General features: G+C 39.9%; 1 protein-coding gene across 1 annotated transcript in view; it reads left to right on the top strand.

Annotated features, from left to right (window-relative positions):
- LOC135472451 (adhesion G-protein coupled receptor V1-like) overlaps window positions 1-15404 on the top strand; it is a 113780-nt gene that overhangs the window by 47410 nt on the left and 50966 nt on the right. Inside the window, exons 39-54 of the mRNA XM_064751967.1 lie at window positions 231-380; window positions 724-1102; window positions 1745-1870; window positions 3106-3291; window positions 3815-3954; window positions 4878-4977; window positions 6666-6845; window positions 7282-7533; window positions 7909-7993; window positions 8562-8706; window positions 9096-9237; window positions 9950-10194; window positions 10525-10709; window positions 12320-12662; window positions 12934-13080; window positions 13509-13789. Coding sequence (XP_064608037.1) covers window positions 231-380; window positions 724-1102; window positions 1745-1870; window positions 3106-3291; window positions 3815-3954; window positions 4878-4977; window positions 6666-6845; window positions 7282-7533; window positions 7909-7993; window positions 8562-8706; window positions 9096-9237; window positions 9950-10194; window positions 10525-10709; window positions 12320-12662; window positions 12934-13080; window positions 13509-13789 — 3086 coding nt within the window. The remainder of the gene's footprint in view (window positions 1-230; window positions 381-723; window positions 1103-1744; window positions 1871-3105; window positions 3292-3814; window positions 3955-4877; window positions 4978-6665; window positions 6846-7281; window positions 7534-7908; window positions 7994-8561; window positions 8707-9095; window positions 9238-9949; window positions 10195-10524; window positions 10710-12319; window positions 12663-12933; window positions 13081-13508; window positions 13790-15404) is intronic.

Below are 15404 nucleotides of genomic sequence, written 5' to 3'. Positions count from 1 at the left end.
ATTTAAGGATGCTGCATATATTGAGCAGAGGTTTTGCTTACAAGTAATGCACAGTAACATGAAGGGGATGTTCCATTCATTCATTACTGTAAATTACTAAATTCGTGACTTTAGAACTTTATGTATCAAGTTGGAGTTTTGCATTCATCTGTCTCTTACAGGCGATTTATTTGGTAGCCTTGCTACCAAATCTAAGTTGTCTAATATGATCTGTCTCTCTCATTTTACAGAGATGCGCTGAGTCATGTCTTGAGACCGAGGCTTGTGCTGCTTTCCAGTTTACCTCGGCAACCCATAACTGTACAACGTTTCTTACCTCAACACCTGATGCTCTTCAGCAGTCGTCTCAGACCCAGTACTATGCCAAAGATGCTGTGAAGGTAGACTTTAGTGTGAAATTGTACTTTTGAATATGATATGTGTAAAAAGAGTTAAAAACTAATGAATGCACTTTTGTCGAATTACGGATATAAATTGTTATGAAAATATTGCTGACTATAAAAATGTGTTTAAATAGAACTGCATTTCTTATTTTGTACCTTTAAGTATAATAAACTGCTAATCAACTGCTAATTAACTGCTGCACATATATATGCACTCTTAATATTCAGTACCTTCTTTGGCATATTATTATCACATCATTACCTAGTATTGTATCACATTATTTAATACAAGTATTACAATTTTTTAGACTTACATCCTGACAATTGTTAAATCTTTCAGGCCAGGTTTTTGTACGACACCAGCGCTTCTCCAGGTGATGACTACCGTGCTGTCCAAGGAGCCTTTGTGATCTTTCCTGCTGACAGCTCTGTTGTCTCTTTACCTGTCACCATTTTGGCTGACAACAGGCCAGAGCTTGACGAGAAGTTCATGCTGGTACTGACAGGTATAGAGCTTGTAGGCCGCAATCCTGTGAATGTAGATGACACTCCAAAGTTTGGGTCGCTGACATCAGCGGAGGTGGTTATTCTTAAAAATGATAATGCTCAAGGTGTGTTCAGCATCTTCAGTGCGAACCCATCTGCCGAGGATGGTGGTAGCCTCATTGTTGTTCCAGAACAAGGCCAGCTGTCCGTGGATCTTGTCCTAGGCAGGGAAGGTAAAGTTACTTTTAATTACCTTCGATGAGTTTTAATTTTTTGTATGCATCTGTTGTGTACGTTATGAAATGTATGTTGTGCGTGTTGTATTTATACTGTTAGGAGCTATTGTTTGTTCTTTTGAATGCTTTAATTAATATCCTAGCTGTTGTGTTGTTGAGGAAAATAGCTTGCTGTAGAAATGGGTAAAATATTGTGAAAAATTTTGAACAAAGTTTCCTGAATCTTAATATGTTAGCAGTTATTATGTATTAATAAGTATTCATGAGGTCAATTATAGCTTACTTGGTTGATTGCTTGATGAATACTGAACTTGCGTATGAATAATCACAAAACAAAACCTGCTTGGCTGTATACCCAGTAAGGAATTTGTAGAACAATAAGTAATAATAACTAATAATTTTTTTTTCTCAAAATGCATAAATATTGTTACAACACAATAAAAGATGCATTTAACCAAATCATGGTAATTTTACAATTCCTTATTTTCAGAAGGTGACATTTTTTTTAGTTGAGTATTTCTTTCAAGTCCTGTAATCATATTTAACTCAATTCAAGTGAAACAGTCAACAGAAACAGTTACTTGTCATTTCTGAGAAGAATGGCATGTGTATGGTGTCTCTGTATTGTTTGTGTGGTAGGTGGTAGTATCGGGGAGGTGACGATCTCCTGGACAGTGAACGTCAGCGCCAGCACAGCGTCCCCAGGGGTGGACTTCAGAGCAGGTGGGGCACAGCTACGCTTTCTGGATGGAGATGAACGGGCCAGTAAGTCGATCTATCCATCAAGTCACTCAGTTTTGGTCTACTCTACATTAACTCTTGATTGATTGATTGATTTTGACTACTCGTTAGAAAATTTCTCAGGTACACATTTTTTCATATTTTGGATGAAATAATGTAATGTTAAAGTTAGGTGTTGTTTGAAGGTTATGTTGTTTGATGAACATGGACAGAAATATTTAGTTGGCAGTTGTTGCAAGTTTAAGAATGACAGCTGTGTAAAATGGTTTCTTACATCATTAACTCAGTTTGCGATGTGAACCCCACCAAATGTCTCAATTACAAGATGGTATCAGTTTGGTATGATTGGGTCAAGCCGGGTAGATCTAAGGAGAAATCACACTGTACGAGGCCCAGTACCAAATAAGCATATTGAAGAAGTTATTGTTGAAGGCGCAGTCAATTTACCAGAAGGTGGATTTGAACCCATTGTTGCTGGGTATGTGATCTTGAGGGTTACATCTACGATCACTCAGGTTTTATCCATTAGTGTTCATGTTACTGAAGTAATCAAATCTTGTAATATAATATTTCTTCTCTTATTTCCTTTTTGTGACAGGAGGTAGGTTTATCCTTTGAACGCTATTTTTAATGTGATTTTCTCTTGTATCATTGAGCATTACTCATGTAGATGTACCGTCTTCACTAAACACTATTAACACAGATGTTTATGGAATTTATATGCATGTATTTTGTTTGTACTACTTGAATAAAAACATATCATATTTGGGGTTTTGTATGTGTTAACAGTCAGTAAAGTTGCATGGCACTAAATAAATGTGACTGTTTATGTATTAACAGGTATCTCTTATTTGATGTCATGTGAATCTGTATTCCCGTGAATACAGATTGTTCTTTCTTGTTGTCAAATATCATCACATATGTCACTCGGTGTTCTTGGAAAGAAAACTTTTGTGTGTGTATTGGAATGTTTGAAAAAGTGTGTTTGTGTAATAAATTTAAAAAATACATCGTAACATGTATTATACAGTTTTGACAGAACATGTTTTGTATGTAAGATTTAAATCTTACATTTGTCGAATGAAAGTGATACAATAAAAACAGTATCAAGACAATCAATGAACTGTGCTTACAAAAATAAACTCATTACGATTACATGGTAATAGTCACAAACTACCTGTACATTTTTACTGGATTGAATGTGTATAAAGAAAGTAGGTAACCAGTCTATATTTGGTTTGGTTTCTGATTTTCCATAGCTATAACTGTGTCAATCCTGGAAGATGAGATTCCCGAGGATGATGAGACTATCATTGTACAGTTAGTCCAACCAGGAGGCGGAGCTACCATCAGTGCAAATGATTCTGTTACTGTGGTAATCCAGGCTAATGACAATGTTGCTGGAGTTTTAGGGATTAGTCCATTGTCAGTTGTCACAGAAGAAGGTAATTGCCATTTACTTTCTAATTTAAATTGAAAAGTGTGGAAAAATTCTTCAAAAAATAAAACTACTTTCATGGAAACATCGTGATTCTTACTCATTTCATACCATTTTAGAATAAAGGGAGACAACTTAAGATTTGGGGTGGAATAAGTGGAGGTAATTCCAAATTATGAAAATTTGAATTCCTTACATGATGCTTTGAATTGCAGATATTTAAACAATAACATTTTTAACTTGAATCACATGCACCTATGAAAAGTCACCTAAATAAAAGAAATGTATGGTGCATTAATTAACAATATTTGGGCAATCTGGTAGAATGTATAAGACATTTATAATGTTACTGCCTCAGAAGTAGCCTATATGATATTATTCTTAAAAGAGTCCGAAGTCTTTTATGCCTTTGTGTTTGTCAGGGATCATAGCCCTCCCATCCACACCCACTGAAAAAAGGTCCAGCGTTATTCTGCTGTGCTGTTTAGTGCTAACTTGTACCATAGCTATGTCATGATGCTGTGTTTCAGGCAGAACAGTGGAGTTCAACATCACCCGCTCAGCCCCTGGACTCGGCCAGGTCACGGTGACCTGGGAGATACAGGGAATTGATGGATCAGTGCCTAACAACAACCTCAACATCTTCCGGGATACTCTGATCTTCCTACAGGTACATGTCACTCAATACATGAACAGGTGCACATTCTGATTTGGACAGACTAAGAGTCTTAAAGGATTAGTGTCCAGTTTAAATGATTTACTCATAATTAGCTTACCCTGTGTGTATTGTTAAATTGAGTGTTAAAAAACATTGAAAAGGAATACATTAATCTGAGTAATATGGCAATTAAAATCACTAGATAACGAGGCTGGTGTTATGCATTTTTTCCGCCAAATTATGTCGTACAAGTTGAACCTTTACGAGCTGTCAGAGCTTCGCCATGTAAGAGTTTTAGATAGAGCACTTCCCACAACTTCTCTCAACATCTGTAACTTATAACATGTAAACAGGCTGATACATTATAGTTTGTATGCAAACTTTTAAAACTGGTTGTCTGAAAGGGTGGCACTTTCACACAATGTGAAATTGAATCCAACCTGTGGCATAGGACACACAGTTCTTCTGAGCTTGTGGCCTGTGGTGATATGTTGCTGTCTGGATTATTGTTTAGTATGTAATGAACATCAAGCTGTGTGCATATCCTGTTTGACTCTGAAATGACGCCTCACTGATTAGATCTGCTGGATTCTTATAGTCCAGTTACTTTTGAATAGCATTAAAATATAAATGCAACTTTTTCTCCATAACTTTGAAAAGTATTCAAAATTTAAATTCAAAATCTTAAGAGTGGTGTGGGAGAGAGGGAATTTCAACAATGAATTACAAAATTTTTGACTAAAAACATTTTGACGAAGGCAACAATGCAAGTGGAACTGAATGCATGGCTAATAGTACACTGTACATTGATATATAAATTGATGAGATATTTAGCTAATTGAAGGTTTTCAGTGAGTATCTTGTGTCTCTAATAGTTACTTTCAAAACTGATATAAGAAAAAAATCATTTTTACCTTGTTTATGATGATTGACAGGGAGAGCTGCTGAAGACAGTCCATGTAGAGGTTTTAAGAGATCAGCTGCCAGAGCTGAATGAGGAGTATGAGTTGAAACTGATAAGTGTCTCTACCGAAGGTAGGTTCATATATAAGTATTTAGACTCCATGTCCATTTTGTGCTGAATAAAGATACGTCAAAGAAAGAAAGTTTTCTTTGATTACATGTAGAGTTCTTCATGGATTCTTTAAAGTAAAAGAAAGCTAAAATATGAAGTAAGGCTTATCAGATAGACAACTGAAAACAATGCATAAAAATACTTCCATTTATTTTTTGGGAGTTTTTGAAGGGAGAGTTTTTTGAGGCATTCAGATATTTAAATTCTATGGTGGACTTTACGAGCTATACTGACAGTATCTAGGAACTCTGACGTCACATCAGTTCTGTGGTGGGCTTTGTGAGCCATACAGACGGTATCTAAGAACTCTGATGTCACATCAGCTCTATTGTGGGCTTTATGAGCCATACTGACAGTATCTAGGAACTCTGATGTCATATCAGCTCTATGGTGGGGTTTATGAGCCATACTGACAGTATCTAGGAACTCTGATATCACATCAGCTCTATGGTGGGGTTTATGAGCCATACTGACGGTATCTAGGAACTCTGACATCACATCAGCTCTATGGTGGGGTTTATGAGCCACACTGACGGTATCTAGGAACTCTGACGTCATATCAGCTCTATGGTGGGTTTATGAGCCATACTGACGGTATCTAGGAACTCTGACGTCATATCATCTCTATGGTGGGGTCTATGAGCCATACTGACAGTATCTAGGAACTCTGATGTCACATCAGCTCTATGGTGGGTTTATGAGCCATACTGACAGTATCTAGGAACTCTGACGTCATATCAGCTCTGCGGTGGGGTTTATGAGCCATACTGACAGTATCTAGGAACTCTGATGTCACATCAGCTCTGTGGTGGGGCTTTATGAGCCATACTGACAGTATCTAGGAACTCTGACGTCACATCAGCTCTGTGGTGGGTTTATGAGCCATACTGACAGTATCTAGGAACTCTGACATCATATCAGCTCTATGGTGGGCTTTATGAGCCATAAAGACGGTATCTAGAAACTCTGACTTCACATCAGCTCTGTGGTGGGGTTTATGAGCCATACTGACAGTATCTAGGAACTCTGACATCACATCAGCTCTATGGTGGGGTTTATGAGCCATACTGACAGTATCTAGGAACTCTGACATCACATCAGCTCTATGGTGGGTTTATGAGCCATACTGACAGTATCTAGGAACTCTGACGTCACATCAGCTCTATGGTGGGCTTTATGAGCCATACTGACCGTATCTAGGAACTCTGACATCATATCACCTTTTTTTCCTGATGCTGACCAGAAGAAAGGAATTTTTGAGAACATTATGTCAGTAATCTTTTACTCCTGGGTAAAAAGAGTTATCCCAACATTCACTGTCATGATCAGGGTTGGAAAAACTTTCTGTGACATCAGAGTTCCTAAATCTAATCATAAATGGCCAATAAAGCCCACCTTAGAATTAAAATGTTTGAACGCCGTTTAATTCTCTTCACTAAAATCTAAAAAAATAAATGAAAGTATATTTATGTATAGTTTTAAGTGGTCTATTCAGTGATGCCTACTTCGATTTTTAGAGGTCTTTCCCTTTAATGCTTTGAAAGAAATAAGAAAACTCTTTTTTGCACTATGCTCTTCAGCTGTTTTCAGACACAGATATCATGTATCATCCTCAATTATCTTGAACAACTCGTTTTACTTGCACCAGGTGTCAGACCCAGTGGAGGTGCCACTATCCACCCCCAGCAAGGCACTGCTTCAATCTCCATCAGGGGGAGCGACGACCCTCATGGTGTGATCAGCTTCTCCACCAACTCCCTCTATGTTACCGTCCAGGAAGGGGAGACAAATCTGCAGCTTTTTGTTGACAGAAAGTTTGGTTCATCAGGTATGATATATTTCAGAGAGTCAGTTTGGTCTGGTTGGCTTGAAAAGAAATGTTTTAAAGTGTACTATTCTAATTCTTCAACCTTTTCAAACACCTCTGTAACCAATGTTTTGAAACATTCTCAGAGAACTATGAGGTGTAGAGAAGCTTGCATCTTTATTAACACAAACACATCATTTTTAATGTCGTCATCATAATGATTGCAAGCATTAATTCCACTGAAAAAGTGCTGCAGTGGTTGAAAAAGTTGAAGATTTACAGTACTTACTTTGAATTTATTGGGTTGTTTGAAAAGAAAAGTCCAAGTGAAGGTAAAAAATGCCCTTTTAACTAATTTGTGATTATAGTTAACATACTTTTCTTCCGGGAATTCTTTGAATACACATTTGACATTCACATACCTGATGTTAGAACATATAATATGTTGATTTTACAGGCACAGTGCGAGTGGAGTTTGAGGCTTCAGGTGGGTTTATCCGCCAGGACGGGCCTGGCTTACAGCTGGCTACACCTGTTGATGACTTCACACCTGATGGACGGTACATGTACCTGGAGAACGGGGAGAACTCAGGTGTTGTCATACTAAGAATCATTAATGACCAGTTACCTGAAATTGATGAGGCGTTTCTCGTCAACCTGACCAGTGTGACTTTGGTGGGGGCAGATACAACGCTCCCTCCAAGGCTTGGTAAGTCTGTCTTATACCTTAGTGTTAATTCATATATTAGACTGGTGATTGGCAGGTATATCTGATATTCACCATCCTGCTTGGAATTGATTATTAAAAATGTAATGTAGATATGTAATGCAACTAGAAGTCTGACAGATTTAGAAGTAAGACATACATGTACATGGAGTCCATACAGAAGGTTGTTGATATTCAAAGTTCTTATGTTGATATGCGATGAAACTAGAAATCAGGTGTACTGAGGGAGTGAGGCTAACATTTAGACATACTTCAAACAAATAGAAGTCTTGTAGAATTTTGATTAAATTGAAATTTTATGATAATATCATGGCATTATACCTGTAAATTAGTATGCAGCATGTTTTGATGTTTCAGCTGCTACTGACGTCACTGCCCAGGTGACCATACTGGCCAATGATGGGGCCCAGGGCACATTTGTGTTCTCCCCTAACACCTCCAGGTAAGGTGATACCCTCAGAGGATGGTGGTAATCAAGCCGCACGTTTTACCCTCAGGGCCATAGATCTACATGGGCACTGGTTGTCTGTGGCTGTTTTACTCAGCTTCAAGAATTACCTGTTGAGAGGGGTGGGTGGGATGCCAGCTTTGCCAGCTCCATTCTTGTGACAGCCCATCTGCCCTGGACTACTGCATCCTTACATACACTTATAGCTAGTTTGGCTGTGACAGTCAAGAGGGATGTCAGGTCCTTGGCAAACATCTGTATTTTTCTCCGGGTTGTGGCCACCAATCAAGTAAATAAATAAGTCAAAAATAACGAAGTAAGGATGACTTTTTATGCACTTATGTATAAACCCTGAAAGAAAGAGTTAAGTCCTGTTGTTGCTAATTTATTTGTATTTATCATAAGAACTGGTAGGGTAAAACATAACTGATGTACATGCAATTGTCCATACAATGCAGATCACAGCTGATACATTGTAACTTATTTCTTAGGGGACGCGTTAAGAAAGACAAACAGACAAAAGAGACCATGCATGAGTATGTGAGTGCTTCACTTGTTTCAGGGTGTCTGTGAATGAGGGTAACACTACGGTAAGCCTTGTGGTTCTGAGGACAGGGGGCACATTTGGTAACGTGTCTGTCCGCTACTTCCCCCAGGTTCAGACTAACACGGTTGTCCCTGATAGCGACTTCATCCTCTATGCACAGGTAAGGTCACAGGATCAAGGAATTGTTTGGGGTAAAGTCTGTAGGCTTAGTTTATAAGGGCCACAACATTGCAGCGTTATGTGGAGAGAAATTTGTGCTGGTACTTTGCTGGTAACACATGCACTATTATGCACTTTTACTCTATCACACCAAGCAGCTCTAATGCAAATACATTTCACCTGACCATAAAATTTGAATCTACAGAAAATCAACTTCATATACATGTAATTATCAAAATATCTTTCCAAAAAACTGAAACTATATGATCATTTTTAATTAATTTTGTCACACAAGAAAAAGAGAATAGATTTCAGGTATATTTATAAAAGACCACAAGCCAAGTATATTATGCTGGAAATGTTCTATAAGTAATTGCTTACCTGTTGTAGTACCTGTATTTTGCTCATGGAGAGACCAGCCAGGTGATCAGTGTACAGGTGTTAGAGGATGACATACCTGAGCCTGATGAGGAACTGTTAGTTATCCTTGACAGTCCCCAAGGGGGCGCTCAGTTAGGGGAGAACACCCAAGGTTGGTCAAGACAGAGGAAGTTTGTGCTTTGTTTTACTTTGAATTACCTGGTGTCTGACTCATGTTTACCTGATGTCTGACTCATGTTTACCTGGTGTCTGACTCATGCTTCCCTGAACTTAGTAATTAACTTTGTTTCAAGATAATACACATTTTGGCTTGAACTATCTCCTCTGTATGATTCTATCTGTTCATAGAATGATCTAGCAACATGTAACACCTACAGTTCTCTAATTGTAAACTGGCCATCAAATTCTTTCATGTTAGTACCATTCCTGTGTTAACATGGTATGTCTGAAGACAGCCAGGAAAACGTTCATTGCATGTATGCAGGTTGTGGTTTACTCCAGGCTATCTTGTTTCCTTTAGTTCTACACCTGACCAGGGAGCGGGTTGTGATGAGCAGTTAAAGGTGCTTAGCAGGCTGGTTCAATTCTAGACTTGGACTGGGATTTTGTACATTCCCTTTATCTCCTTATTTGTGGGGCCCTGGTGACAACCATAATGTGGTATCAATATGATGAGCATATCTGCATGTTTGTCAGTAACTTGCCAAAGGCTGGTGTCTTTTGCCGGGCACTCCGGCTTCCTCCACACATAAAACCGAGAGCCGTTATATAAGTGAAGGAAATGTAAGTACAGCATTGATCACCAATCCAATAGGTAACTAAATAAATTCAGTGCATATATTAAGATGCTTGTCTTTTCCCAGCCTCGGTTACAATCCTAGCTAATGATGATGCCGGTGGTTTCATAACCTTTGACCTCAGCGACAACATAACTCTGACAGAACCTAGGGGGGTAAATCTTGCTGACAGCGTGGCCAGCTTCCGCCTGCTGCGAGGGCCTGGTATATACGGTGTGGTGACAGTACCATTCGTGGTGCAGACAGGGGCAGGGGAGGAGACCACAGACCTGACACCTATCACAGGATACGTCACCTTCCAGGATAGACAGGTAGGACTTGTGTAAATAGTATCATGTTCTCTAAGATTGAGGATGTGAAACTACAGAGACAAAATTGTGGTTCAGTGTAGATTTACATGTACATGTAAGTTGTATTGTACCATTCAAATATTATTTAAAATATGGTAAAAAATTGATCATATTTTGAAGAATTATGATTTTCGCCAACTTCTGCCTTACTTCGTTTACCTGGTATGTCAACCTGACTAATGACATTTGATTAAAACGGTTGATAAAAATAAAACATCAGTGAAAAAATGAAATGGAAAGGTAAATTCTTCAATCAACCAGTCACACTGTCCTGCTGTCTGCTTTGACTAGCTGTCTGCCGTGTTAGAAATCAGTGCTGTTCAGGATGACTTACCTGAGGTCACTGAGCAGTTCAAGGTCATTCTACAAGATCCTATAGGGGGCGCTCAGTTAGGAGCCATCAGACAACGGACCATCCTTATCCGAGAAAGTGATGCGCCATATGGCTTACTGCAGATCTATGCCACGGGAACAAGGTAAGAAAAGAAGAGATAGAAATTACAGATCGCATGAGACTGTATGCCATAGGAACAAAGTATTAAGGAAATTTTCAGAAAAAAAAAATTTTTCTTTTCTTTGGGTGTTCTTTTTTCTTAATACATTACATGTTTGCCAAAGTATTAAGGAAATTGAACAATAATGGATGATCTTTTATATTGTATATCCTTTTTATAATATTTTGTCATAAAACTGTATTTAAAGAACTACTTCACTTTAATAATTTGAAATAGGGCAGGGTAACATTATCAACACCAGTCCTAGTGGCAATGGATTGCGTTATCAACACCAGTCCTAGTGGCATTGGATTGCATTATCAACACCAGTCCTAGTGGCATTGGATTGCATTATCAACGCCAGTCCTAGTGGCATTGGATTGCATTATCAACACCAGTCCTAGTGGCATTGGATTGCATTATCAACACCAGTCCTAGTGGCATTAGATTACATTATCAACACCAGTCCTAGTGGCATTGGATTACATTATCAACACCAGTCCTAGGGACAGGATTACATTATAAACACCAGTCCTAGTGGCATTGGATTGCATTATCAACACCAGTCCTAGTGGCAGGATTACATTATCAACACCAGTCCTAGTGGCAGGATTACATTATCAACACCAGTCCTAGTGGCATTAGATTACATTATCAACACCAGTCCTAGTGGCATTGGATTACATTATCAACATCAGTCCTAGTGGCACTGGATTACATTATCAACACCAGTCCTAGTGGCAGGATTACATTATCAACACCAGTCCTAGTGGCATTGGATTACATTATCAACACCAGTCCTAGTGGCATTAGATTACATTATTAACACCAGTCCTAGTGGCATTGGATTACATTATCAACACCAGTCCTAGTGGCAGGATTACATTATCAACACCAGTCCTAGTGGCATTAGATTACATTATCAACACCAGTCCTAGTGGCATTAGATTACATTAACAACACCAGTCCTAGTGGCAGGATTACATTATCAACACCAGTCCTAGTGGCATTAGATTACATTATCAACACCAGTCCTAGTGGCACTGGATTACATTATCAACACCAGTCCTAGTGGCATTAGATTACATTATCAACATCAGTCCTAGTGGCATTGGATTACATTATCAACACCAGTCCTAGTGGCACTGGATTACATTATCAACACCAGTCCTAGTGGCAGGATTACATTATCAACACCAGTCCTAGTGGCATTGGATTACATTATCAACACCAGTCCTAGTGGCATTGGATTGCATTATCAACACCAGTCCTAGTGGCATTGGATTACATTATCAACACCAGTCCTAGTGGCATTGGATTACATTATCAACACCAGTCTTAGTGGCATTGGATTACATTATCAACACCAGTCTTAGTGGCATTGGATTACATTATCAACACCAGTCCTAGTGGCATTGGATTACATTATCAACACCAGCCCTAGTGGCAGGATTACATTATCAACACCAGTTCTAGTGGCAGGATTACATTATAAACACCAGTCCTAGTGGCATTGTCTCTTATTCACTCTGCCTTCATAAGTGCATCATGAGGTGTTGAAACTCAGTTATTTCTGTTATTATTTACTTTAGAACGAGTTTCCTTGACGTGGAAGAGAGCTCTGGTCTGTTACACTTTGACGTGGTCAGATCACAAGGTCTTCAGGGAAACATTTCAGTTGATATCCTCACGCAGTCGGGGACAGCCTCTGTCTCTGGTAACACCTCCTCCTTCTCTATGGCAACTGTGCAAAGCTTCACCCCTCTGACAACTCACAGATGGTACGGATTTCATTTCTATGATGACACATTTGCTGTGATGTTGACTAAGACCACAGGAAATGTAACAAGCTCTGTGATTGGTGGAAATCCATTGACGCCTGCTATTGGACGATCTGTGTTGTACGAATGGAAAGAGAGTTTCAGTCCTGTACAGGTGAGTAGAAAGAGGTCTCCGTGGTAAGTGTATCAGACAGCTGTCAAAATCAGCAAAAGTTATCTAGTAGGCAAACCTGAAAATGTAGGTGGATGAATAAAAATTTTCATCCTGGATGAATTTTACACAATAAGATTTATGCTAGAACTAGCATTCTAGTATGCTAGAAAATGCAGGACAGTTATTTGGGTCTGTCTGTCAGTCTGTTCATCTGTTTGCCTTCTCATCTGACACTTTGAGACATGTAATAGGCTCGGTTTGACATTTTCAGGTGTTTGAGACAGATGGCGCCACCAGTGCGGTCAGCTTTGTAAAAGATGATGGGACATATCTGGTGGTGACTAATGGGGGTGAAGAGGGCAGACGTGAAGCATCCACCAGAGTGTACAGCATGACAGATCAGGGAACGCTCAATCTGGTATGTTACATTCTGTTCATTACTTGGTATTTTCCCACAAGGTGTCATATCTGGTGTCCTGTCTGGGGTACTTGGCCTGGCATTCAAATGAAGTAACATAGTAAATGGCTGCTAAAAGGAGACATAGCCATAATGTTCAAGTTAACTTCGATCAGCAATCAAATTTGGGTTCAACATTGAACATGGCCTGCTACTAGTAGAAAGTGATTTTCCTTACTAAAGAAATCATGGCTTAACAAGATTGATCTTCAGTTTTGATCTTCAAATTTTGAGTTACACATTGAGTCAGTTTTGTTCCCTTGTTAAATTATCGTTCATTTGCTTAATTTTGTTGATTGTTTCATCAGTAGTTTGTTTACACCTTTTTGTCACTTCTGTCAGCTACTTTCTGTTGTGGTTTGTTTTCACCTTTTCTCTCAACCAATCAGGTACAAGAATTAGCCACAGTGGGAGCTGAGGATGCCTCATACTTCACCAGCAATGGTCAGTCGTTCCTCGTGATCGCCAGTGGTCAGTCCAGCTCAGGGATGACTGTCATTGACTCACTGGTGTATGCCTGGGACAGTGGACAGAGTCAGTTTGGTGGAGTGCCATGGCAGCTGTTAGGGGGACGAGGCGCTAAGGCTGTGGAGACATTCACAATAGGATCAGATGTGTACCTGGCCATGGCAAACCATTACGACTCAGTGACACAGAAGTTTGAGATAGAGTGAGTAAGATTGTTAGTACTGTCTAAAATCAAAACCAATCAGACAGCAGCCTGCAGATTCTCGTGAGTTTCGCTAGGCTTTGCCCAGTTTACTCCTATCTTAATGCTGACTGCTGTTGTACAAGCGAAATATTCTTGAGTATGGCGTAAAACTCCTATCAAATAAATATAGGTTAACTTGATACTGGAAGGGCTGCGATCTGGAGTTACAGTATGTATGTCCAGGTACAACTGTATGTGATACTGGAAGGACTGCGATCTGGAGTATCAGTATGTCCGTCCAGGTAGAACCGTACATGATACTGGAAGGGCTGCGATCTGGAGTTTCAGTATTTATGCCCAGGTATAACCGTACATGATACTGGAAGGGCTGCAATCTGGGGTTTTAGTATTTATGTCCAGGTAGAACCGTACATGATACTGGAAGGGCTGCGATCTGGGGTTTCAGTATTTATGTCCAGGTAGAACCGTACATGATGCTGGAAGGGCTGCGATCTGGTGTTTCAGTATGTATGTCCAGGTACAACTGTACATGATGCTGGAAGGGCTGCGATCTGGAGTTTCAGTATGTATGTCCAGGCACAACTGTACGTGATACTGGAAGGACTGCAGTCTGGAGTTTCAGTATGTCTGACCAGGCACAACTGTACATGATACTGGAAGGGCTGCGATCTGGAGTATCAGTATGTCTGTCCAGGTATAACTGTACATGATGCTGGAAGGGCTGCGATCTGGAGTTTCATTATGTCTGTCCAGGTACAACTGTATGTGATACTGGAAGGGCTGCGATCTGGAGTTTCAGTATGTCTGACCAGGCACAACTGTACATGATGCTGGAAGGGCTGCGATCTGGAGTTTCAGTATGTCTGCCCAGGTAGAACCGTACATGATACTGGAAGGGCTGCGATCTGGAGTTTCATTATGTCTGTCCAGGTACAACTGTATGTGATACTGGAAGGGCTGCGATCTGGAGTTTCAGTATGTCTGACCAGGCACAACTGTACATGATACTGGAAGGGCTGCGATCTGGAGTTTCAGTATGTCTGACCAGGCACAACTGTACATGATGCTGGAAGGGCTGCGATCTGGAGTTTCAGTATGTCTGTCCAGGTACAACTGTACATGATGCTGGAAGGGCTGCGATCTGGAGTTTCAGTATGTCTGACCAGGTACAACTGTACATGATACTGGAAGGGCTGCGATCTGGAGTTTCAGTATGTCTGCCCAGGTAGAACCGTACATGATACTGGAAGGGCTGCGATCTGGAGTTTCATTATGTCTGTCCAGGTACAACTGTATGTGATACTGGAAGGGCTGCGATCTGGAGTTTCAGTATGTCTGACCAGGCACAACTGTACATGATGCTGGAAGGGCTGCGATCTGGAGTTTCAGTATGTCTGTCCAGGTACAACTGTACATGATGCTGGAAGGGCTGCGATCTGGAGTTTCAGTATGTCTGACCAGGTACAACTGTACATGATACTGGAAGGGCTGCGATCTGGAGTTTCAGTATGTCTGCCCAGTTAGAACCGTACATAATACTGGAAGGGCTGCGATCTGGTGTTTCAGTATTTATGTCCAGGTATAACTGTACATGATGCTGGAAGGGCTGCGA

This window comes from Liolophura sinensis, chromosome 8 (assembly GCF_032854445.1).
Source record: "Liolophura sinensis isolate JHLJ2023 chromosome 8, CUHK_Ljap_v2, whole genome shotgun sequence".
Taxonomy (NCBI): domain Eukaryota; kingdom Metazoa; phylum Mollusca; class Polyplacophora; order Chitonida; family Chitonidae; genus Liolophura; species Liolophura sinensis.
The sequence above is the reverse complement of the archived record's forward strand: the minus strand, read 5'-3'. Positions and strand labels throughout refer to the sequence as shown.